The sequence below is a fragment of the Protopterus annectens genome, chromosome 5.part0 (genome assembly GCF_019279795.1).
Source record: "Protopterus annectens isolate FY-2018-M chromosome 5.part0, PAN1.0, whole genome shotgun sequence".
Classification (NCBI taxonomy): domain Eukaryota; kingdom Metazoa; phylum Chordata; order Ceratodontiformes; family Protopteridae; genus Protopterus; species Protopterus annectens.
Window position 1 is genome coordinate 706,535,423 of NC_056735.1, and position 25,607 is coordinate 706,561,029.

At 37.5% G+C, this 25,607-nt stretch overlaps 1 protein-coding gene across 2 annotated transcripts in view; it reads left to right on the forward strand.

Moving 5' to 3' along the window:
• ARHGAP6 (Rho GTPase activating protein 6) overlaps positions 1-25,607 on the forward strand; it is a 1,747,989-nt gene that overhangs the window by 1,491,397 nt on the left and 230,985 nt on the right. For both annotated transcript variants that reach the window (XM_044072553.1, XM_044072552.1), the window contains exon 6: positions 20,944-20,999. In XM_044072553.1, coding sequence (XP_043928488.1) covers positions 20,944-20,999 — 56 coding nt within the window. The remainder of the gene's footprint in view (positions 1-20,943; positions 21,000-25,607) is intronic.

A 25,607-nucleotide genomic window follows, 5' to 3' on the forward strand; every position in this document is an offset into this window, starting at 1 on the left:
ACATCAAAATATAAAACTCCAAAAACAAATGATTCTGCTTCCAATCCTAGGATTTGAAAAAGGTATTATACCAAAAGCGCTTATCCAGTTTATGAGCCAGTGTGTTTATCTTATTTTATCTTATCATCATATATTTTATTAAAGTTTTAAGTTTCAAGTGTTTTTAAGTGGAATTGGTGGCAAAACCATATGCATTTAACATAACCACTAAAACCAAATATAATGACAAATTTTGATTTGTCTGTGGCTAGAAGTTAAGAACTAACACCCAACCAGTTGACAATACTTAATAACGTATTCATAACATTAATATGTGTATTTATGATCCACAGCTTATGAAAGATATATTTCTGGAAACTTTTAATTACTTTACTATTTCTTTTCCTGTCATTCCAGTTTTATATGATCTTCCAAAGATTCATAAATCATTGCCCAACCCCCAATGTGACCTATGGTTTCTGCTTGGGGCTGGGCTACAGAACCAGTTTCTTTACATGTACAGGATATATTGAGCAAATATCTAATTCATGTTAAAAGTTTTATCAAGAACACTGGTGACTTTTTGTTTCAACTTTCTGACTAGTCTCAATGTACTTCTGATCATGATTTTGTGTTTGTCACCCTTGATATAAAATCCCTCTTTACTCTTATTCCCAACCAGTATGGAATAGATGCTATTACTGAACTTTCATGTTCATATGGTCAACTTGAAGCAAGGGAAATTGAAACTTTTTGTTAACATTTAGAGCTTGTTCTTTCCAACAATATTTTTATGTTTGATGGGCAGTTATACCATCAGATTGCAATTTTTATTCCCATTGCTAATACTTATGCCAACCTCAGAATTTGTATGTGGGAAGAAAATATGTTTACAATGGCCCTGATGACTTTAAAAGGAATGTCTTATTTTCAAGCATTTTGCTATGTATTTTTAATTTGGAAGGGTTCAGAGATTGAACTTAATGATTTTGATATTTATTTAAATTTTTATTTAAATCAAACTATTGAGTTCCTAAGATTTGGGATGCTGTTTTCTAAGACTATGATTCATTTTTTGGATGTTAATGTGAAATTAAGTGGTGCTGGCATTCAAATAAGTATACAGAGAAAAGCTGTACAAGCTAATAAATATCTGCATAATGCTAGTATGCATGCCCCCCATATTTTTAAAAGCATTGTCAAGAGTCTATATATGAGCTATTCATTTAAATACAGATTTTGTTAAGTGCACTGATGATATGGCACAAATGACATCTGAATTTAAGGAGAGGGGCTATGATCCACATACTTTGGAAAAAACTAAAAATGAGGTTTTGTTGGAAAGAAGGAGTGAGTATAGCTAAAACCTATTTTTCTACTCATAGTATGAGTGGCCAAACCTCTTAATAATAAATCTTGTCAACCACTCCATTATTTAATGGCCTATAGTAGATGTACAAACTCTGTTAAGGGCATAATTTTTAATAATTGTGAAATTTTTCATGCTTTGCCTGAACTTAGGAAATATATAGGTGACAATCCTGATTTTGCATACAAGAATTGTTGCAATCTTGAAAGTCATTTATGCTATAAGGATTTCCCGTCTAGGGTCCCTCTGCAAGTTTATAATAAATCAAGAACCGTTCCATGTTTTAATTGTTCGTACTGTGACTATATTTGTACTGACAATACTTTTATATATCCTACAACTGGACAAGCTTTTAATTTCAAATATTTTGCAACCTGTAACACCTCTCTTATTATTTATTTAGCCACTTATAAGAGATGTAATTGTTATTACATAGGTAAATTTGTCTGGAAATTAAAAGAAAATATTATTGAACATAGATCTGACATACAATGGGAGGTAATGACCAATGATTTGGCTAAACATTTGATAGACATGGTACACAACATGAATTTTAGAATTGTTGAGACACTTAACACAAAATCCTCTAGGTGGCGATATTAATGATTATTTAAAGTTGAGGGAGTTTGATTGGATTATTCGTATGCATGCTGACCGAGCACTAGGTCTTAATTAAATGGTCAGCATAAAACCTGTACTCAACCTCAAACAGCCACATTTGAGATAAATGTGATTTTAGTATGTATATGTATTTTTATTCTTTATTTTTTTATATTTAAGGTTCATATGTATTTATATGTATTTTATGTTTTTTTTTTATTTTTGACATGCATATGTCCTTAAAAAAATCTTATAATTAGGACTTAACTGATATTTATTTTTGACTTGATTGGTTGGGCTGTGTGTTTTGTACTATTTAAGAACTGCTGTTGAGTTTTACTTTACATGGATGAAGGATTTTAATCTGAAAGCTGTGTGTTTAATAAAGGCTTTAGATAACATTACAGAGTCTTCCTTCATTAGACTAGTCAACGATACTTCCCACTTGAACTCAAATGAAATAGCTAATATTCTAACTGACAAATTTATTGCAAATTTTACTCCTCCCAAAATTATAGCTATTCCTTTGATTCCACAATCACATCCAAGTCATTTAATTACTATTTAAAAAGTCCACCTGCCCTCTCAAATGCAAAGAACAACACTTCTGTAGGCTCTGATGGTGTATCAGGTTACCTTTTTATCAGAACCAAATATGGCTTATCTGAACTACAACATAACAACTTTAAGCCTCACATGGGTAACATTACCAAAGCCTAGACATCGGCCATTGTAATGTAATTACACAAGGTGGCCCAAACATGCAGCCTTTTAATAATAGATCTATTAGTCTCACTAATCTTATGTAAAACTAAGTAATGCATTATTTCAGACCTCTTTAATCTGGACATTTAATATTTCTTAACTCTAGGCATTTATATGCATTTATCTTTTACCTCCTTAATTTGTTTGAAAAAAGTCACCAAAGCAGTGGCCACTAGTTTGTAGTACATGCAGCATATTTGAATCAGACCAAGGTCTCTGGCATTATTCCCTAGTCAGGCATTATTGCCATACTTGAAAATCTGAACATAATCCTCATGGTGCGGTGGATAGATAAATGGTTGCCTGACAGAACCATGTGTTTAGAGTTATAGGCATCACTTTTGAAAGGAAAACAATCGGCTTATGGTGGTGTACCACAGTCCTTAGTGTTGGGTCATCATGTGTTTAAAACAGAACTATTACTAACACATAAATATGTTTCACACTGAGGTCAATAAATCAGACTTCTTTTCCGGTAAAATAATTTATTCAAACAGCAAAATTAAAAGAAACAAGTCTTTGTTAAGCATTTTCATCCTGTAAGACCAGGACTTCATCAGAACATTTTCAAACCAACAACAATTCCCTTATATACTTAAAACAATTATCCAGTTAGTAAAACAATCAACCAGTTATAATGTAAAAACCTGATAAAAGATAAAAGACTAATAAAACATTTAATCCATCATTAAAGTTATAGTACCCCAAGGTAAACTAAAGGTAACTAATACATTCAGATCGCAAGTTTAATACTGGTTGCAAAGAAATGTGACCATTAATACCTAGGGGTTTAAAAAAGCATAACCTTAATTGCCATTTAAATTCCCTTTCTGAAAGCAAAACTTTATAACCACCTGTCCTGGGATTAATATGAACCTGGTCTATGATTGCATATTTAAAACCTGGAAAACTAGGGCTCACACGTAAATGTTTAACAAGTGCATTGTTTTAATATTGTATTTGGCATGTATTTATCAGACCTTCAGGCCAACGCTCCTGGCCTAGATTTTTCTAAGTTTGCAGATGCCTATATCACAATTGCCATAACATAGGTTAGAATATGTTAACAACTGGTACAAGGGCATATAGTATAGCTCATTTTAGTAAACAAAACATTCTCATATCATATGCAGGTGGCACATCACTCCAATCACACATTGTCCTAAGGGGCTTAGGTGCTGTAGTTTATTATTCCTTAGAGCTGACCATCGTGCTTCTGTAGTAGTTCAGAAAGCTTTCTGTGTGCCTCATCTAAGTTCTAAAGGCATCTCCACACATCCAAAGAAATTCTCCTTTACACATATCACATCAAACCCATTATTGAACATAATGCACTATTTGGCACAGCATTAATCCTATGATACCTCAGAGATTCCTAACTAACAAGATCAGTGGCTACAAAAATCTTATTTATCTGGACAGACTGTCATGCTTTCTCTGTACTCAAGCCTTACATAGTCTCCTCTGTGATGATCTGTGCCTAGCCTTTCAAGCTATGGAAATCCAACCCTCTTTGATCTCCCATTCCTTCATAGAACAAGTGGTTCCTTAAATATCCACGTAAAGGAACAAAACCTTCATCAGCAGATAAATATAAGACATGCTGGCACAATAGATTCATATTCCAACCTATCACCCACTTTACCACATTCAAAGTAAACCTGGACAGTTGTTGGGCAGCCTCAAAATTCACCCCTGTCCTTCTGTCATGCCCTCCATGAGGCTGAATGGAAATGTTAAATATGGGTTGCTGACTAGGCTTGTGATTATCTGCAGAATGACTGCATATAGCTTATCTATGAACCCATGAATTTATGGAAGAAAGTATTAATTTCATTGTCATTGTAAATATGTGTGTGTATAATAGCTGCAAAGCTGATGGCTGTCACTGTTTTAGTAAATACAACATTAATCAAGATGGCAACACACACACACACACACACACACACACACACACACACACACACACACACACACACACACACACACACGCATGCATGCACGCACTCACACACACGCACACACGCACACACACACACATGTACTCAGACGTGCATGCACATACACAAACAGGCACACACAGATACATGCATGCACAAACATGAGTGTGTATATACCTGCTTTGTTTTTTGAGACACTCACATATATAATCTTGCATTTTCATATATGTTCTTGCATTTTTACAAGTGTAGATATATGACTATCCACTTCACCCACCAAAAATGTTTATTTATGTTTCTTTGGTAACTTGCACTACATCATCGTTGGACTTGGGAACACTGTTTTTTCCTTTTACCCTTTCTGATTCAATCAACATATTATTCTGTCACAAACTGGTGTTTTGTAAGGTATTTGTATTATTCAGGAAGCCTGCAGGAACAACAGGTCATTACTGTGCAATTATATCATTACTGAAAATTTCAGATAAGGAAAGAAATGGGCACAACAAGAATTGTGACTCAGTGCATTATTATTTATTTATTTTAAACAATCAGTGTATTACTATTTATTTTCTTATTTCTTTTGATAAGCTAAACAATTATATAGAAATTAATTTATATTAAAAAGTTCACTATGAGGAAGGGGTAGTAGTTCCTGTTTAGACTACCTTGGGAAACATTTATCTAAAGGTCAACTGTGGTAAGGGACTGAGCCAAAACAGAACACCATAGCACAGGCCACATGCAGGTGAAACAAACAAACAGTAACTGCAGTTAAATCGAAATGCAAACTACATCGAAGAAGCTCTGTAAATGAATGCAACATGTAGCAGTGATTTTTGAGTGACATTGCTTGCAAAGTGCCAGAGCAAAATGTATAATTTTATTTAAGAAATCATGAATATAATTCGTTGAGCAGCTGGATCAAGTATGGTGGTTCATACTATTTGAGTCATGCATTATAGTTTAAATGAAGTATTAGATACATTTCTGAGTAATTATATGCAAACTAGTTAAATAATTACTCCTTAATATAATTGCATATTATAGATTGGAAAGCCCAGTTTTCCTAATGGAAGTTTATGTATTATAAACATACCACTGAATACAGAATTACAATTGCAATTTACCATATGGTGTGATTAACAAAGAATGCAGGGAATACTGCATATGCAGTCATGGATAATAAAGAAAAGAAGAGGTACTCCACAAAGAACATCCAGTTAATATAATACTGAAAAAAACAAAGCACTGTATCAGCATTACCAAGACCAAAACAGACTCTTCAGGTGGAGAAAGCAATTGAAAACTAAACAAAAAGTACCATTTTTGAATAAATCATATACATTCTTCATAGCAAACTATGATCACTGAATGCAGCACTGGCTAGTTTTCAGTTTTAACCAAATAATAGTCAGTTATATTAGTAATAAATACAAAAATAAATGAGTTAGAATCAAACATAATATTTCTAAAGAACATTTACAGAACTCATGCTAAATAAACACTGTTACTTCACAAACCATATTAGAATACTTCACAAACCGTATTAGAAAAATACTTTACATGCATACATCTGTGTATGTTTTATTTATTTATTTGAAATTTGTTTTACACACCCACACACGCGTGCGCATACGCGCGCGCGCGCACACACACACACACACACACACACACACACACGTATGAGCATATCATACACCACACTCAACTGAACATTACATGTACAAGACTACATTGATGGAGTGTTTAATGTAAAACAAAGAAAAGCAAAAAAATAAATGTTTTTGAGGGATGCAAGCCCTCTGCATTCTCCAGCCCCACCTCTATCTGTCTGTCTGTCTATCTATCTATCTAGCTATCTATCGCTCTATATGTATAATCACATAAAAGAAGGCAAATCCTTAACCTTGCTGTTTGTCAATCTCATAGGAAAACACTGCTTGATCAGTTACAAATATAATTTGATCAAACATGTTAATGATTCAAAAAAGCTGCATAACATAGAGATTTTCCAAAAAGTGATGGCCAGCAAATCAACACTGAGATGGAAGATTTTTATTAAAAATATACAAAATTAAGTGTTTTAGTCCAGTAAACAATGGATCTCTTCAGAACGAAACTTGGAAATTACGCCACTTCCTTTTATATAGTTCATACATCTGTTGAAGTCATACTCTGAAAGAGATGTAAACCAAACAATAACAAATTGATAAATCCTGTTAGCTAATAAAAAAACGTTGTTTCAAATAAAATTAATCATTTAAAGCTAAACAATCAGTTTATCCATTCTAAAAATGTATGAATATTGATTATAAGACCCACTTCTGTGGGGTCCTCCTTTCTTGCCTATCTTGTTCTTGTTGGTAAAAATGTTCCTTTCTAATATGTCTAATGTTCCTAACAGTTTTAAACATGAAGTGAGGGTGTTTTCCAAATGTATTGTGAATAGACTCACTGGGTGTAAAAATTATCAAGTTTTTCCTGATGATGTCTTTAAACATATGACTCTCTGGGATCTACTGCAACACCATAGCCCCTTCAAATGTTTGTGGGCTATTATTTTGTCACAACAAATTTTCATTTTCTAACCTTAATGACCAAGCCCCACCACTTACAGAGTTGTGAAGCTGGTTGTTTTTCGAGGACAATTTCCCTTCTTAAATCAGTGACTATTTTTTTTAGGATAGCCTCTGTCTAAGAACATGTTTTCCAACTTATCACATTCTAGAGTAAAAATGTTGTCATCGGAAACCATTTGTGCCAGAGGAATAAACTTAGATTTAACCAGTCCTTTTTTCAGGGAAAATAGATGAGCACTCTGAAAGTGTAAACAACTGATACTAAAAGTTGTTTTCCTGAAAATTTTGGATGAAAATAGCATATCCTCCTTGTATATACTTATATCCAAATAATCCATATGTTTAGAGTGAAAGTGGTGAGTAAAAACGGGTAGTGTTGTTGATGTAATGTATAAATCTATTGAGTTGTTAAATAGTACCACTCCAAAAAAACAAAAATATCATCTAGGTAATGTAGGTATAATTTACAAAATTAAAAATATTTAGATTTAAAAATATGTTTTGGTTCCCAGATGAAGTTTGCAAGAATGGGTGCACAAGCTGTCCTCATATCAAGCCCCTTGATTTGTTTATAAGTCTCACTTTGAAATTTGATGAAATTATTGTTCTTGATTGTGCCCATAACTAAGTTGATTTCCACATTAAGAAATTTTAATTCAGTCAAAGGTTAACTTTACCTCATAACAACAAAAAAAGACATATTTTTCACTCTATCTTTGTTTTCTGAGCCATTTTAACACCTCATAATCACTCATATAGAATTTTAATATTTTTCTGCAAAATGGCTGCCAATGGGGCTTTACATATCAATTTGATCTTGTTTTTCTTCAAGACCTTCTCTTTCCTATAATACATTTCAAGTCTGCCTGATATGAATCATGTCAGACACAAGGAAGCAGTGGTGCTTTTCCATGGCATTGACATTGTTGTACTATGGCTACCAGATAAGCTCATCTCAAGAATTAAGATCCCCGTGTGACATTTCCTGCTTTCACCCACTAGACATCAGAATCCCTCGCTGTGTCCTACCTCCCACTATAATTTTAATGTATGTGTCTGTGCATTCACCCTTTCCCCAAACTGTAACGTTATTTATCTCACTATGCTTGTACTGAGGTGCCCTTGTACATCACCTAAACCTTTAACTTGCTGTTTTCCTCATTCTCAAAACACAATCTCTCTCCACTCTGAAGTCCCAGCTTATTTTAGAGTATATTGCCCTGTCTACCCTTTTTTCTTTGCATTTCTGACCCTCTCCAGTTTTTCTCCCCCCCCTCTAGCTCTCTTTCCCTCTCTCTCCATCTCTACCTTTACTTGCTGTAGCATTACTTATTTAGTCACTACTTTATTGTACACCCTGTTACCCACTTTATATTCTTATCTTCCCATTTTCTTCTCCTACTCTACCTCTTCCACTGGCATTCTTTGCTACAACTCCTTCACCTTCAGCCTTCTTCCTCTGTATTTCCCACTTACTATCCTAGCTACCAGATAAACTCCACTCCATCTTCTGAGGCTCAGTTCATTTAGTTCTCAAAGTTAAATAAGTTAGCCTGTTTCCTATGCTACCTTCACCTCTCTAACCTGGTCTTTCTTTTTCCTTACCTTGATGACTGTTTTTCTATCTCTTTGAGGCTGAACAGGGAAAGGGCCTGCCTGCTCCGTTCATCCTTCGCTATGCTCGGGCTCACTCCAGTCCCCTACCCTACCCCCATTGCCACACACTCCCACTTTCATTACATTTATACCAACCCAAACCACATCTCTTCCTCTATTCATCCAATCAACACTCTCTTCCAATTATACTCACTATCCCAAACCACTCCCTCCAACCCCAGCTTCACTGTCGCTCCACCCCCACCCTCACACTATGCACTACTTATGCTCATTACTTGCTCATTCGCTTCTACTCCACCTACATTACTTCACCTATAACTCCACCTCCCTCCACTCTTACCATGTCAGACACTTCCACTCCCCAGCACATACATTGTCAACTCCCTCCTCACTATCTCACACTTATGGCAACATTAACCCACAACTCTACCATCACTCTACTTCTCTCCTTTCACCTCTCAAATACTTGCAAACACACCAACCTGTCTCCTCAGCCTCCAAATGCCATACCTCAATAAACAAGCTTAAATTTTGTCTACTACACTGTATTACACATATCAAACTCCAAGCAGACATCCATCCCAACCCAGGTCCCATTAATGCATTCTGTCATCAGCAGCAACCTTCACCTGGTCCCACCCCAATGACCACTAGTCATTCCATTATACATTCACGTCCTTAACCCCCCTTCCAAAAACCTCCAAATCCGACCTCCTCGTGACACATTTTAATCTTCATAGCATCTTAAATAAAACCTCTGAATTCCATGCAGCCCTAGTTACCTACTCACCAGATATTGCTGTAATAACAGACACATGGTTAAAACCCCACACTAAGGACAGCAAAATTGTCACAGCTGGCTATAACATCATAAGACATGACAGACCAAATAAAAGAGGTGGGGGTGTTGCTGCTATGTTCAAAGACAATCTCAAAGTCAGTGCAAATAAACTGCTCCCCTCCTGACTTACCTGATGCTGAAATACTGATCACTCACCTAGAAATCAACCCTAACAAAGCAATAATCATCATAGCCGCATAATCACATCTTCCCCCAGGCAACAACCTTCCCATCATTGAAAAACTACTCTACTGGGCATCCACCAAATTCAACCAAAAAAATATTATTCTTGGTAACTTTAACCTGGATTGGCACACCTGCTCATGTAACAACCCCAGCCACTTCTTAAATCTCTTCAACTTCATCCATACAATAACCTGTCCAACTCGTACTGACAAACGTTCCAACAAGCAGTCAACATTAGACTGGATCTTAACTAATAAACCTAACCTCAGTTACTTAGCCGGTTGCCTACCTTACTCCCTCAGCATCCACTTTCCAACTTTTCTATATAGGAAGCACATACACAACCAAAGCAATATTACTTATAAATATACCACTAATAAGAAAAACGTCTCACCCACCACTTTTAACCTCCTGCTAAACCAATGCAATTGGTCTCCTCTAAAACACCTACAGTTAGACTCAGCTGTGCGGTATTTCAACCACACTTTCCTTGCTATTCTTAACAATGTTGTCCCCACAAGGAAATTGTGCACTAAAGCTAAGCCCCTTCCTTGGCTAACCAAAGAAACCAAATTACTAATGAAGCACAGGGACAAAGCCTGGTTAGACTACCACACATCCAAAAAGAAAACTGACCTCTTAACTTATCAACAGCCAAGAAACCAAACAAACAAGATAAACAAACTTACTTCCTGTCCTGTCAGCAGAAACACCAAAATAACTCTCAAAAAATCTGGCAATCCAACAACCACATCCTAAACCCCATTCGTACCCCAACCCATCCCCCAACCACCTCAAACAAATCAGACTCTATTTCAACACAATTCAACTCCCACTTCATTAATACCATAACCTCCTTACTACACAACCATCCTGCTCAATCCCTCTGAGTCCCTACCCCCACCCCAGAGAACCTCAACACCCTTAATTTATCACACATACAAACTAATTACGTAAATAATCTAAGCTTAAACCCTGCTGTATTGCTACAGACAAATTCCCAAATTAATTTATAAAATCTGCTGCTCCATCAATTACCTACCCAATATCAGTTTTGATTAATCACTCAATTACAGAGCAATATCTTCCACTTCTATAGAAAATATCCCACATCATACCCCTCCACAAAGGAGGACCCTCCAAAGAACTAACTGTTGCCCCATAGCCATCCTCTCCCCCTGGGAAAAATCCTTGAAAAATGCATTCACAAGCAACTTATGAACTATCTCCTTAACAATAATCTACTTTCTAGTTCTCAACACAGCTTTAGACCCAGTCATAGTACCAGCACTGCCCTTCTAACCTTCACTAACACTATTCATCATCACATGAATGAAGGCCAGCTTGTCTCATATATATTTCTGGATATGTCTAAAGCTTTGACACCATAACCCACCAGCTGCTACTTAATAAACTGTCCTCCCATGGCCTTAGCCCTTCAGTTCTAACTCGGTTCCATAGCTATCTTTCCAACTATCAACAGGCAACAAAATGGGAAACCTCACTTTCCCACTTCTCACAAGCTCTGTTGATGTACCCCAAGGTTCGATACTTGGTCCACTCCTCTTTATCATATTTACAAATGACCTCAGCTCTGCTACTCAGTTAGCATCCATAGTTCAGTATGCAGATGATGCTACGCTTACCTGTTCAGTCACTTCACCCCAGGAACTCCAACTAAAAATGCAATCAGCTTTTCAAGACATTGAAAAATACCTCTCCCAACAGCAACTCATTCTGAACCCAACAAACCAAACATTTTAGTTTTCAGTAATAAAAAAACTCAGACCCTCCCACCCCCCACTCTCAATCACCTCTGCAAATGGCACCAAAATAGTACCCACAGCCACACTAAACTTTTAGGTGTTACTATAGACAATGGGCTGAAATCTGATAAACATATTGCACTTACAATCAAGAAAGTCCACATTAAACTAGGCACTCTATACAGACCCAAACCATTCCTAACCTCAAATGCCAGACTCTCCACAGCCTGCTCACACCTGGCTATCCTCCCTCCTGTATGTCTCCCTAATATTCACAAACCTTCAAAAGTCAGACCTCAACAACTTAGAATCATGCTACAATAAGATTGCAAAATTTGCTACTAACCAACTGCACACATCCCACCACTGCTCAACTCTCTCTCCGTTAAACTGGCTAGATCTTCCCAACTTTTTATCACTACATTAACTAACCTTAGACCACAAAATAATCAATCAACCTAGCAACTGCCCTGCTATTTCCAACTTAGTCTAGCCCAATAACAATCTATGATCTCTCAGATCTTCTAACAAATGTTTACTAAAGGTTTCCAACTCCCAAAGCTGTCATTTCATACAAAATTTCCAGACTCTGGAACACTCTTTCCAGTACGATAACCAAAACCCCTAACCTTCATCAGTTCAACCTCCTCCTCCTAAAGGAACACCTTGCTAATCACTGGCTGTGCTCTTGCCACTCTCCTGGCTAATTTTCTTCTCATACTGTCTACTTATACCCTATAGGGTTCACCTACAACTGCTAGATAACCCCAGTATGCTTCTCACCCTACCCAGATTCCTTATTACTTATTTCATCCTCTTTTCTGGACTCTGCCTCTGCTGCTCCATTTGGGATCAGCAGATTGAAAGACATCTTTAGCCACAGATACGTGCTTCAAACATACAATGCACATAACTGTTACCTAAATATGATATTTAACTCTATTCAAAAATTAATTATTTCTCTGCTTAATTGCATATCTATGATTGTTGTTGAATTCTTACTTGAACTTGTTTTGTTCTGCATATAAACCACAAGTTGCTTTGTATATAAATCACTGCTATATGTATTGTATTGTTTCTGTATTATATTGTATTGTACAATGTGGAGCTTTTCTCCCCAGATCTTCACTGAAAACGGTCCCCTGGCCCAGTCAGACACTACCTGGTTAACAAATGAAATAAATAAATAAAAATAAATAAAATAAATTAGTTTCAGTCTCTGCCATCTTATATACCTTCTGTAATAGGACAGCTTCTTTGATTTCTTGAATGGCCCTCATCTGTTTGTGTGTCTCAAGGCTTGTTTTACAGTACACTAAGGAGTTTAACAGCTGCAACCAAAAAAGTAACCAAATTGCATGCCTTTGTTTATAGTACCTTTTTGTAATCCAAGATGGATTGACAGTCCCCACCACCTAGACTTTGGTAAATGTGTTGACACTTTACAAGAATTACAAGAAAAAATATTTTCTCACTTCAATCTAAATGTCACATACATCTTTGATATTACATCTAAGACATCTTAAACTGTAATGCAGTATAAACAACAGACGTTTAAAGTCTAAAGCTTAGCATTTCTTTACTGTGATGCTGCTTATGTAAATTTGTCAAAAGAGATGATAAGTGCCTTTGAACCACTGACTGATCTAATCATAGGATCATAGGAAGTTACTAGGTTATTGGCCCTGAGGCCTTTACAAGTCTAGCCAAGAATTTAGCCCCTGTTCCAATAAGTTAGCACCCTATGCTACTCTCCAGCAGGGACATAGGTGGAATCCCAGGGGTGTATTTTCTGTTCCCCATCCAGTTATCCAGGTTGCGCTTAAAAAGGTTTAATGAGGTACTCTGCTTTATGTGGAGATGGAGTTTATTCCACAAAAGGGGGAGTCTCTGGGACACAAATCTGTCCCACCAACAAGTCATATTAATGTCACAGACCAGATCGAGGTCTCGTGTGTGGGTTACTCGAGTGGAGTTTGACTTGTGGATATGCAGCAGTCCCATCAGGGCAGGGTCTGAGATTGCTTTGTATGCCAGACAGAGGTCACCTCTTTGGAGTATGTAGGAGACTGAATAGAGGGACAGGGCTTTTAGCCTATCTGTGTAGGGTAGATGTTTGAGGCCCTGGATTCTCCTGGTGAGGAATCTCTTTGGTCTCTCCAGCTGCTGCATGTACTTTGTGAGGTACATGCCGAAAGGGGCATTGTATTCAATAATCGGTCTTATAAGTTAAGAATACAGGGATGTTATGACCACCGTGTCCCTAGATCAGATACCTTTACTAGTGAGGTGGGCTATGTGGAAAGCTTTCCATACAGCAGAGACAATATGGTGGTCAAAAGTCAGTTTGCTATCAACCTGAGTTCCCAAGTCCCTCAAAATTGATTGCGTGCTTAGTGCCTTATTATCAATGTAATAATGTGTGGGGATGTCATTCTCCCCAAAAAGGATGATGATGCATTTTTTGGCATTCACTTTGAGGCCATGTTTCTGGAATCAGTCATTTGTTTGGGTGAGACCTTCTTGGAGGATGTCCACATCAGTAGGATCATTGATGACAGCACCCAGCTTGCGGTCATCTGCAAACTTGGTCAGCCATAGCTCACTAGATTTGGCCTGCACCTCTAAGAAGTATATCCCAAACAGCAGAGGACCCAAGACTGATCCTTGGGGTACACTGCTTTTTACGGGTATACTACTTGAGGCGGCTTCCCCTATTTTGACCAGGTGGGTTCTATCAGTAAGCCAGTTTGCTGCCCATCTGGTAACATATGGACTGATGGTGGGAGGTTGGCATAATGGTTAAGGTGTTTGCCTTACAAACTCAAGGTGTGGGTCTGATTCTCACAGGGTACAATTGACTAGGCTTAAAAAATGGCCCACAAGGGCAGTTAGCCTAGTACTAATCTATGAATCTATGCCTAGTTGAGAGAGTTTATCTATTATAACTGAGTGAGGAATAGTATTGAAGGCCTTGGCCAGGTCAAGGTAGGCGGTGTGCACCATCTTCCTCTCGTCTATGGTCTTGGTGACTGTCTCAAAGAAGTCAACCATATTTAACAGGCATGACCTTCCCTTGACAAAACCAAACTGTGTGGGATCAAGTGTCTGGAGCTTGGCAGTGTCCTTGTTAATGAGGTCCATGATAATCTGCTCCATGGCCTTGCTGATCTGGCTAGTTAGGCTGATGGGTAAATAATTTCCTGGATAGGTGGATGCTCCATCTTTGTGCAAAGGGATGACAGTAGCTGTCCTCCACTCAGCTGGGATGAAGCCGGAACTCAGGCTTTGGTTGAATAGGGCGCCTAATGGCGCTACAAGTTCCTGCCTGAGTTCAATTAGGATGCAGCTTGGGATGTTATCGGGTCCCATGGTGGCTGTATTTTTTGCCTTTGAGACAGCAGTGATGACTTGCTCCCTACAGATAAGGGGAGAGGGCAGGTACTGGGGATGTCCTGTTTTACTGATGGGGGGAAAGAGGAGTGAAGTTTACAATGAGCCTGTCTGCCAGCAGGTTGGCTATATCTGCAGGGTTTGTGTATGTTTTATCCTTGACCACCAGTTCTGAGCAGATCTGGGTGCTTCCCTTGAGATTGTGGACATATGCGATTGTCTTTAGTAGATGTGGCCCGTTTGGACTCAAAGTTTGCTTTGGAGGATTTCACTAGTGCTCTCATTTGCTTGTTCAGGCTAAGGAGAGATTCTTCCAATTAGACACCTGATCCTTCTTGGTGCTGGACAGCAATCTTTTCCTTTTATTATAGAGTTTATTTATTGTAGATGTCCACCAGACAGGTTTACTCTTCCTTGAGAAGGATGATTTCATCCTGACTGGCATTCCTGATTCCATGCAGCTATATAAATGCTCATATAGTACTTTGGTGTAAGTTTGGAAATATGTGCCAGTTTCTGTGGAGGGGGAGGGGGCTGTGAGGCTGTTTATACCTTCCCTCAGGAGGCTGTAATCAGCTTTGGAGAAGTTTTTTTTTTGTTTGACTCTAGCTAGGGGAGGGTCGGGGGAGATGGTGACTTCAAAAGTGACTTATTTGCAGTCAGATCTTACCAGGGATGATGACACTGTAGGGATGCTGCAGTGCCTACTCATGTTGGTTAATACCAAGTCCAAAATATTTTCACCTTTTGTGGGGGTGTCAACCAACTGGTCTAAGGCATTTGCAAATGACAAAATCAAGGAATCTCTGGACATTTGTGTTTTGGCATGAGTATTTCATCCAATCTATGGTTGGATAGTTAAAGTCGCTCAGGATCAGGGTAAAGTGTTGAATCTTGATAGAGTCAAAGAGGTCCAGATAGGCGGAGTGGGCATCTTGAGTCAGAGTTGGAAGCCTGTACCTAACTATGATTTGAATAGGGGTCTTGTCAATTGTTAACTGCATCTGGAGTATTTCCTGTGCATCATACCGCTTGACCAGCCTAGAGATGTATATGTCTTTTATATAGATTGCAACTCCACTTCCTTTTGTTTTGCTGCCCACAGCTTGGGGTCTGAATGAATTATAGGATGAGCAACCTGGTATGGCTGGGGTACTCTCAGCAGCTTTGAAACAGGTTTCTGTGACTGCACAAATGTCAGCTTCTTCCAGGGTTAAGAATGCTTGCAATGAGTGCAGTTTCATGTTTAGACTCCTAGCATTTAGCAGCATGACCTTAAATTTACATTTAGATGAAATTTTCAGGTTGGTAGTTTCGACCTCATGGCATTGCCTAAAAAGGCACTATGGGGGAGGCAAGAACCTTTGCCAGGAGCCTGAAGTCCAAGGGAGACAGATGCAGGCCACTTCTGGCAAAGCATTGTGTCTTGTCAATCATGTCATTCCAGGCTGTCAGGTACTGGATCCCTTTGAATGACACCAGAAACTAAGCCAGCTGTTAAAGTCATTCATTTTCTGTTTGTACTGAGGTATGATTCTGGGTGATGGTAGAATGCTGCTTAAGGCTAGGAACATACTTGCCTGGGACCCATACTCAGTGAGCTCGATCATGTCTCTCTTCATATAGTATGTCTCAAGTCATTCACTCCAACATGGACTATGACAGAGTCATAACAATACCTGTTGAGAGACTTGAGTGCATTGGTGATATGGTGGATCCTGTCACCTGAGAAACAACTAACTGTGACTTTCTCCTTATCCCACCTGGTGAGGTGCACATCTGTGTGTCTCACAATGAAATCTCCTATGACTAATATGTTGGGTATATGTTTAGGCCTTAGTATTTGTGAGACACAGGTGAGTGGACTATGTGAGGTGTGTGCTGTGGTGGACAGTGGAGTTTGTATGTGTTTATGCCTTGGAGGTCTCTTTTGTTTGGGTATGCTTTTGTTGAGGGCCTCCCCATATTTGGGAGTGTATTGTGTAGGTGTGGGTGGTGTTTGAGGTGTGGTGTTCATGTTGAAACCTTCTCAGTGCTAGATATACTGGTTTGTGGAGGAGAGAGCAATGACACTAGGTGCTTGATGTATTTGCATCTCTCAAAAATTGTGTTCTTAGCTGGTAGTAGTAGAAAGTTGTCCATGTACATGAGGCAGTTGCTACACTGCCTCAGGATGCCCATATTGACCAGTCTGGTGAGGGTGAAGGGAGGAAGGTCTACTATATATATATATCTATATATATATATATATATATATATATATATATATAATAGGTTGAAAGGGGGAGGTCTTGTATGTTTTTGCGCATCTTGAGAATCCCACTGATAGTAGGAATCACTAGGTGGGGGTTCTTAAAAAAATTAAATAAAGATACACTTGAATCAACCAATCATCTAGTGCTAAATCATTTTTTCCTGAATGCTATGTTGATCTTATTCTTAGAAATAGCCACATCCATGTTCTTGTCTTGAAGAATATTAAATATAGCACTGCAATAGTTTAATGAATCAAAATAAAAATCTAATTTCCTTTGTCAGGCTTCATGATTCTCAATATTTTATCATCTGTCAACTGTGATATTGTGATACATAAAATACTTTTTCTTAGCTCCCAGTTTGTAAATGTCCATTAAGCAAGTTGGTTCAAAGGCTTGAACTACAGGGTGCATGCTAGGATTGAAGGTACATTTCTTCTTGAACCCCTTAAGGTGGCGACTCTGAATGTGTGACTCTTCCTGAAAATAAATGTCTAAATTGTTTTTGCAGATAAACACTGAGTTCTACATTAGAGTCCACTAGATAAAACTTTTGTTTGGGACAAAAGTGAAACTCTTTTCAAAAAGAGAAAAAAAAAATCAGTAGTAATGACCAACGTACTATAGTTAAGTAGAGTACATTGCCCCTTTTGGTATGTACCTCACAAGACATCTACAACAACTGGAAAGGCCACAGAAATATCTCACAAAGAGGATTACCGGCCTTAAACAGATGCCCTACGCAAACCGTCTCAAAAAACTCCAGCTTTACTCCATCGCATATCGCCTACTCAGAGGTCATCTCTGCCTAACATACAAAGCTATGTCAAACCCAGAGCTGTTGGACATGTTCCACTTAAAGAAATCCCAATCCCTCTGAGCTACATGCTCTAGGCACCTAAACCTTGTCACCACAATAAACAGAACATGCCAGAGGGATAGATTCCTGTCCCAGAGACTTCCCATACTCTGGAATAAACTACCTATCTATATCAAACAAAGCTCCTCATTAGCACTCTTCAAGAAAAATCTTGATGACTGGATGGGAAATAGGAAATTCACTCTGGGGATCACTTCTGTGGCTCTACTCGACAGTGGCACAGGAACATAATTTTCTTGGGTGGCAAAAGCCAGGGTACCTTTTTGGCTGTTTTTGTATAGGCCCCAGGGCCATAGCCTAGTACCTACCTATGAACCTGTGAACCTCGCACCAACCCTATCATTTTCAAAACTTTAATCATTGTTAGAGATGTGGTGTTTTAATTCTGAGGGTTTCTTCTTTTCCCTATTTCTCTTCCTCTGACCCTTCCCTTTCGAGGATTGTTGCAGTGTTGTGGAAGAAATTCTGTTGTCACTGAGTGTAAGTGAGGATGTGAGTGAGGATTTGAGTTTCTTGACTGCCATACTGTGTTATTTATTTATTTACTTTACATTTGGTAACCATGAAAGTCTGACTGAACACAAGTCCTTTTTCAGCAAAAGCCCAGGGAGGAAAGTCCCACAAATAACATAGATTAACAAGTACAATTTTATAGGTACAGAATAACACTATACATCTTACAGCATAGAAAACTAGGATAATACACGTAGGACTGTGCATTAACTAGAAGTAAGATCCACTTATAACATATATTATCAAGTACCATTTTAAAGGTACAGAATAACACTATACATCTTACATCATAGAAAACTAGGATAATACACTTAGGACTGTACATTAACTAGAAGTAAGTTCCACTTATAACATAGATTATCAAGTGCCATTTTAGAGGTACAGAATAACACTATACTTTTCATCAAAGGAAACAAGGATAATAACACTTAAAACTGTACATCAAACAAAAGTGAGATGAAAAAGTTCACTATACAGGTACAAAGATGAAACACTTTAAACGGTGCAATCCAAATAACATTCAGTATGATACAATATTGTAATAATATAAAGTATACCCCAGTGTCTATACTTAGAAGAACAGGTAGCTGTTCAGAGGAAGAGAGAGGTATGAGGAAAGAGACTTGCAAGAGAAATAGAAGTCTACTGCCTGAGAATGAGACAGGAGAGGTTACCCTGGGTGAGCACAAGGAGATGGAAATAGGCTAGCCTGGGGTGTCAGAGTTACAGATCCAATTAGCTTGTAGCTGTGTTTTTAGAGATCTTTTAAACTGAGCTAAGGACATTGTGGCTGCTATAATAGTGGGCAGAGTGTTCCATTTTGTCGCTATAACATTAGAATAGAGCGAGGTTTCTGCAGAGATATTGCCTTTAGTGATTTGAAGGAGAGGTTTGTTACTGGGGCATGGAACCCTAGTACTGGAGTAAGGATGTGTGAGGGTTTGTAATGCAGAGGTTTTATCAGGGTAGTATCGAATCTTGATAAAACCACTGCATTAGAGTGTTCTGATGATTCACAATCCTTTCAGATCTGCATGGGTGAGAACTCTAAAGGCTAAAGGAAATCATTTTCAGGTTCCTCAACTTATTCATGCTCCTGTGTGTCACCATTATATAATTATTGGATCTATTATTTCTGTAGTTATGTTTCCTATTGGTGAAAATCACCAGTCAATCCAAATGCCCTGGTGTCCTGAGCATTATGGTTTAGAAATTTGGGTATGTTGTCTTATTAAAGTAATGTTTTTGATCCGTAGTAATTTTCTTGTTTTTTTTATTTTCTGTAGTATATCATAGCATTTGACCACTTTGGTAAAAATGTATTGATATTGAATAGTTTCTACTCATACGGCTCAAGTTGTTGACCTCAAGCAATAAATTAGTAAACAATAAATCATCTGTAATCTTACAGCTCAAGTTGTTGACCTCAAGTAATAAACTACCTATCTGATTTTCATTAAACATAATAATGAACTTCATGAGTTAGATCAGTACCTGTGAAATATTTGGGTCAACTCACAGTAAAAATTAAAATTGTTTGAAACATTATTTGGAAGTTTAAAATAATTCAAGCTGTTTTGTGCATTTTTTTTTGAGGGGGGGCTGGATTTTGCATATGCATGTTTGCCATCATTTGTTGGTTATAAGGTTCATAATTCCTGCTTTGAGTAAACCAGTGATATGGTGATATGTCCTGGTGTAACCGTTAACAACAGATACTGAGAGCATTGGCTGTGCCTTTCTGAACCACTTGTTTGCTCACTTTGTATTCCCACCATAATCTAATGCACATATGGGCAGATACTACATATATTACACTTGTAGTGTTTCATAATTCAGATGCATATAGCTTGTTACACTGCTTTCATAAGTATCAGATATATTTACTCTACATATTTGATTTCATATTTAGCATTTGTCTTTTATTCTATAATCAGAATCATATTTTCTACATATTGCATAAATTAAACATGTACACCTCAATTAAAAAGAATATATTTATACTGTATGCTGCCTGTAATCTAGCATGCCTTTCTCATAAATATGTCAGTCATGAATTTAATCGGTTTCATACACAATTCTACAAGGAAAATAAATGATTTAAAATTATCTTTCTCCATCACACATTTGAAACATCACCACAGCATGTTGTCAAGCACTTTGAGTATAGCATCTTTCTTTGTAACAGGAAATAATTGTATGATTGGAAAATATATGTGAAAGTTTTGTTTGTAACATTTTTATGATTTTATTACAGGCCTTCAGACAGTAGGAATATTCAGAGTAGGAAGCTCAAAGAAGAGAGTAAGACAGGTAATAATATATCATCTTACCATCCTGTTCTGTTCTTCAGTATGGGTTCCTGAGAACAAGCCAACATCTTAAATATCAGACATAAAAGAGTTGTTTACATTAGCACACATACACACACACACACACATATATATATATATATATATATATATATATATATATATATATATATATAATATATATATATATATATATATATATATATATATATGTGTGTGTGTGTGTGTGTGTGTGTTTATACTGCAGGCTACTGCCTGGAAGTTATGGTATACTTCTCATTTTGCAGATATTTTCTGCATTGTACCTAACTGGATTCCTACCTCTGATTCATTATATAAAATTAGCATTTTGCAAAAAAAATATTCTGTATGTTGCATATCTAGAATTTTATCTCTGCTTCATTATTTAAAATAAAAATCAACAAATGTAACTCAGATCTTGAAATTCCTGAGCGTTCTGTTATTCTGGAAAGCAATTTCATCTTATTTCCACCAGTATATACAAATACACACAGACACACAGTCACATACTCAGACACACATACACACATAGTCACACACACACACACACACACACACACACACACACACACACACACACACACACACACACACACACGAACATCATGAGATACACACAACTTCTCTATTGTTATATGAGTTCCACATGTATATGACTCCAATTAATCTATGCCATCTAGATGAATGGCAGCTTGCTGAATGCAGTTCTCATCAGAAATGAGTGCACTGTTATTGTTTTATCTCCAGCACTAATTCACTGATTTTTTTCTCCTTTCTGTGCTGTGGGGACCCAGTATTAGTGTTTCTAAGTAAAAAAGGATTATTCTAAGTTGCTTTTATTTGTTTGTTTTGTTTTGTCTCATTGAACATATGACCTGTGTTCATCCAGTAATAGCTTCACCCAGATGTAGTGCGACAATTTGTAGTGAAACTGATATGTACTTGTAAGGAGATGCTAAAATATATTTCAGTTTGCATCTGAAGGTTATGATAACAAACACTTTTACACTTAACAGTGTAGTTGCACAGGGTGAAAATTTTGAAGGATAACATTTTGCAGAATTATTTAGTGCTCACTGACTGTGACCCAGGTAGCACAACTTGAATTAGCTCAGGTGCTGGAGGAGCCAAGGTGGGGTGTAAAAGCATCCTATATTGACTATTGTATCTGAAGGGAGGGACTAGGGAAGAATGTGGGTATCCCCTAAGTTGCCGTCAGGCTGCTACATCAGGAGTACCAAGAGTGAGCAGTCAGCATAGGCATTGATGCCTACAGTATCACATTCACTCAGACCAGCTGAGGATTTCATTCCCCATATCCAGAAATCCTAGGGTTGCCACCTTTTATGCTGGCCAAAGTGAGGCATGGGGTTGTGACCAATATGACACTGACCACACCCCCTACCATGACATCACTACAGAGGTGTTGAAGGAGATGCAGTTATGGGTACAACAGGGTGAAGTTATTACAGCATACTGAAATTTCACAAACCATTTAAATTATGACGCAAGTGAAACATTACTCCAAAAACACACATTACTCAGTTGTAACAGTAAGTAAATGTAAAGGGAAAAAATGCACTACTTATATTAAACAGACACGTATGTTTATTTAAAAAAATAAAATAATTCTACACATCAGACAAACCATGACTATCATGAAAGAAAATTAAAAAATCTACATTCTGCACACAAGCACACTATTTTTTTAATGTGCATAATTAAGAGTTTTTTATTGCAAATTAAAGTAAAGCAAAAAATAAAAAACACAAAACTGTATACTGCACACTACAAAAAAACTAGACTAAATCAGTTCTTTTTAAATGTGTACTTTGCATTTGGTTTTATGGCCTGAAGAAGGGCCCAGTTTGATATAATATTGGAATAAATGTCACTACATTTCATCCGGTAATTTATAGTCATCATTAGTTCAGCTTTTAACAAGTCCACAATACATCAGTTTCACACATTTGTCCATTTATTTTTCACCAAAGAAAAAACACTCTTCGCAAGTACATTTTATGTTGATATAGATAATACCTTAGTAATTACTGGATATAGTGCAGTCATCTCAGGCCCTTCTCTGAAAATCTGGAGCCACCTTTCTCCTGGAGATAAGCTTGTGGTACATAACTGTTGGAGAAAGGGCTTGATTGCTAAATAGTCCTGGAAAAGCTGGTCTTCAGCTACATCCCGCAAACTCAGGGCAGTGGTCACACTGAGTAAGTCAGTGAAAGCAAAGGGCTCAGTTAAAGATAATGTAGACAGTGTAAACAAGTAGTTGTTTTCAGCATAGTCAAACCACTGTTCTAAGTACTTTACTGCTGTCTCCAAGAACACGATGAAGTCTCTTTTCAGTTTGTTAAAAGAAGTGCTGTCTAATGTACTCATAAATGCCCTAAGTTTTCCTCCAAAGAAAGCACCTTCAACTCTTTCCTGCAGTTTTTCCTTGAGAGAGAGACTTTAACTGAAAATGTTTCCATGGCAGTAAGTGCTGTTTTTTTGTAATATACTTATATGTTCATTTTAGTCCATGAGAACAACACTGAGAAAGTGCAAATAGTACTGGGGGAGTGAAGGCAATGCATTCTCACCATACTCATTAGCTGAAAAATACTGCTATATCTGTGGGGGGGGGGGTCCTCTTCTCCTTGTGATTGGAAATAGGACTGGAGCACTGGGAGATTTTTCACTATTCTTTCAATGGCTAGCAGGAGTGATAGCTACATTAATGGCACATGTATTAAGAGACTCTCAAACTCCCTGCCAAAAAACTCAAAGAAGTCTTTCAAGTGTCTGGCCCTTGTGGCAGAACCTGAAAATGGCTGAAAGGTTTCATCACAAACACTTCCACATCATAAGGTAGCTGTGCTGCAGTATTTTTTGGCTGCATTATGGATAATGTGGGCAACACAGTTAGCCTTCTGGAGTGATGGGCACTTTTCTTTTAATCTGCTATACATACCAGATTTCTTCCCATAGTTCACACTGACATTATCAGCCCCATATGCTGAAATGCTGTTCCAGGGCAAGGGAGCTTTTCCATAATGTTCAAAATCTGTTGTGATATAGCCTTAGCAGATTAATCAGGGTATTCATAGAAGTCCAAAAGGCCATTCACCACCCCTTCTTCTTTAGAAAAATACATCACAACAAGTGGAAATAATTTTATGTTTCCCTTGTTGGAAGCATCTGATGATAATGCAAATGAAGTGCCTGGATTCTGAACGTCATGCAGGAGGCATTCCAAAGAGAGTGGCCCCAAAACATTTTCAACAATGGCTTCAGCCTTGGTTCTTCCACAAGATTTTTTTTTTTTTTTACAATGTCCGAGTTGCTGTACAACTGGGTGGCCAGTTTTACTGCACACTCTAAACTGTTATAGGAAATATTGTGTTTAAGAGCATGGAACACCTCAGAGACTTCTGCTGCAATGATCCTGTGTTCTAGTCCCTCAAGGTTTGTGTTCCTTGCACACTTTGTCATCAGGTGGTTGAATTTTGCTTGAAGAATAGCCTTCTTATGTTTTTCACTTACCTCATGTTGTGCAACATCGTTTCTTCCATCGTGGGTAACTAGGTATTCCTTTTTGCAGTACCTGCAGAATGCTTTTACAACACTGCATTTCTCAATCCAGTCGAATTCCATTTTCCAAACATCCTGCTACTTGCACGTTCTCTTATTGGTGGTTGACTGTGATGGAGTTCACGCTCTCTTCCTTCTTGAATCTGTACTTACCTGATATGCAACAAATTCAACAAAATCGTGTTAGTAGGATGCAGTGACATATTGGCACATGAATGAAGTGGCTACAAAAACTGACACACAAAAGAATTGACTAGTAACACTGGCACATGAAAGAATTGCTTAGAAAAACATAGACACCTGAAAATAGTCATAAAACCATTGGCATCTGAAACATAAAGCAGTTTGTAAAATTATAGATTCACTGAAGACCTGAGGAATAAAGATACCTGGCCTTGCCTCTAGATGACTGTCACCATTAAATGACATCCTGACTCCATGTGCAAAAAAGGGAAAAATGGGTAGTAGATGGATGGAAAGAAACACTGGCATGTTAGAAACATGGACATTTGAAAGAACTGGTTTGAAAAACATTGGCACCTGAAAACTGTCATAGAAACATTGGCATATGAAATATGAAGCAGTCTGTAAAGTAGTTTGACATAGATTCAGCAAAGACTAGCTTGAAACAATGGCATTTGAAAGAGATGGTTTGAGAAACATTGGGAACTCAAAACTGTCATAAAAGCATTGGCATATGAAAGACCTGAGGAATGGAGCAGAAGGGAATTAACTTTACAAACCATTTAGAAAGGTAAAATAGTAAATGACGTAATGGAGGGGAGCATTTTGGCAATTTAAAACTTGACATTAACACAGTTTGTAGAAAACCAAACACATTATATTTACCACTGAACGTCCCCCCACCCCCCCAAAAAATAAAGTTACACACATTTTCACTTCACTAAAAAGCCACTCTAAAATGAATTAGAATGCACAGCAGACACCTTAGACCCCATTTACCCTTGAACATAACGATTAAGAAAAAAAAAAAGAAATAAAT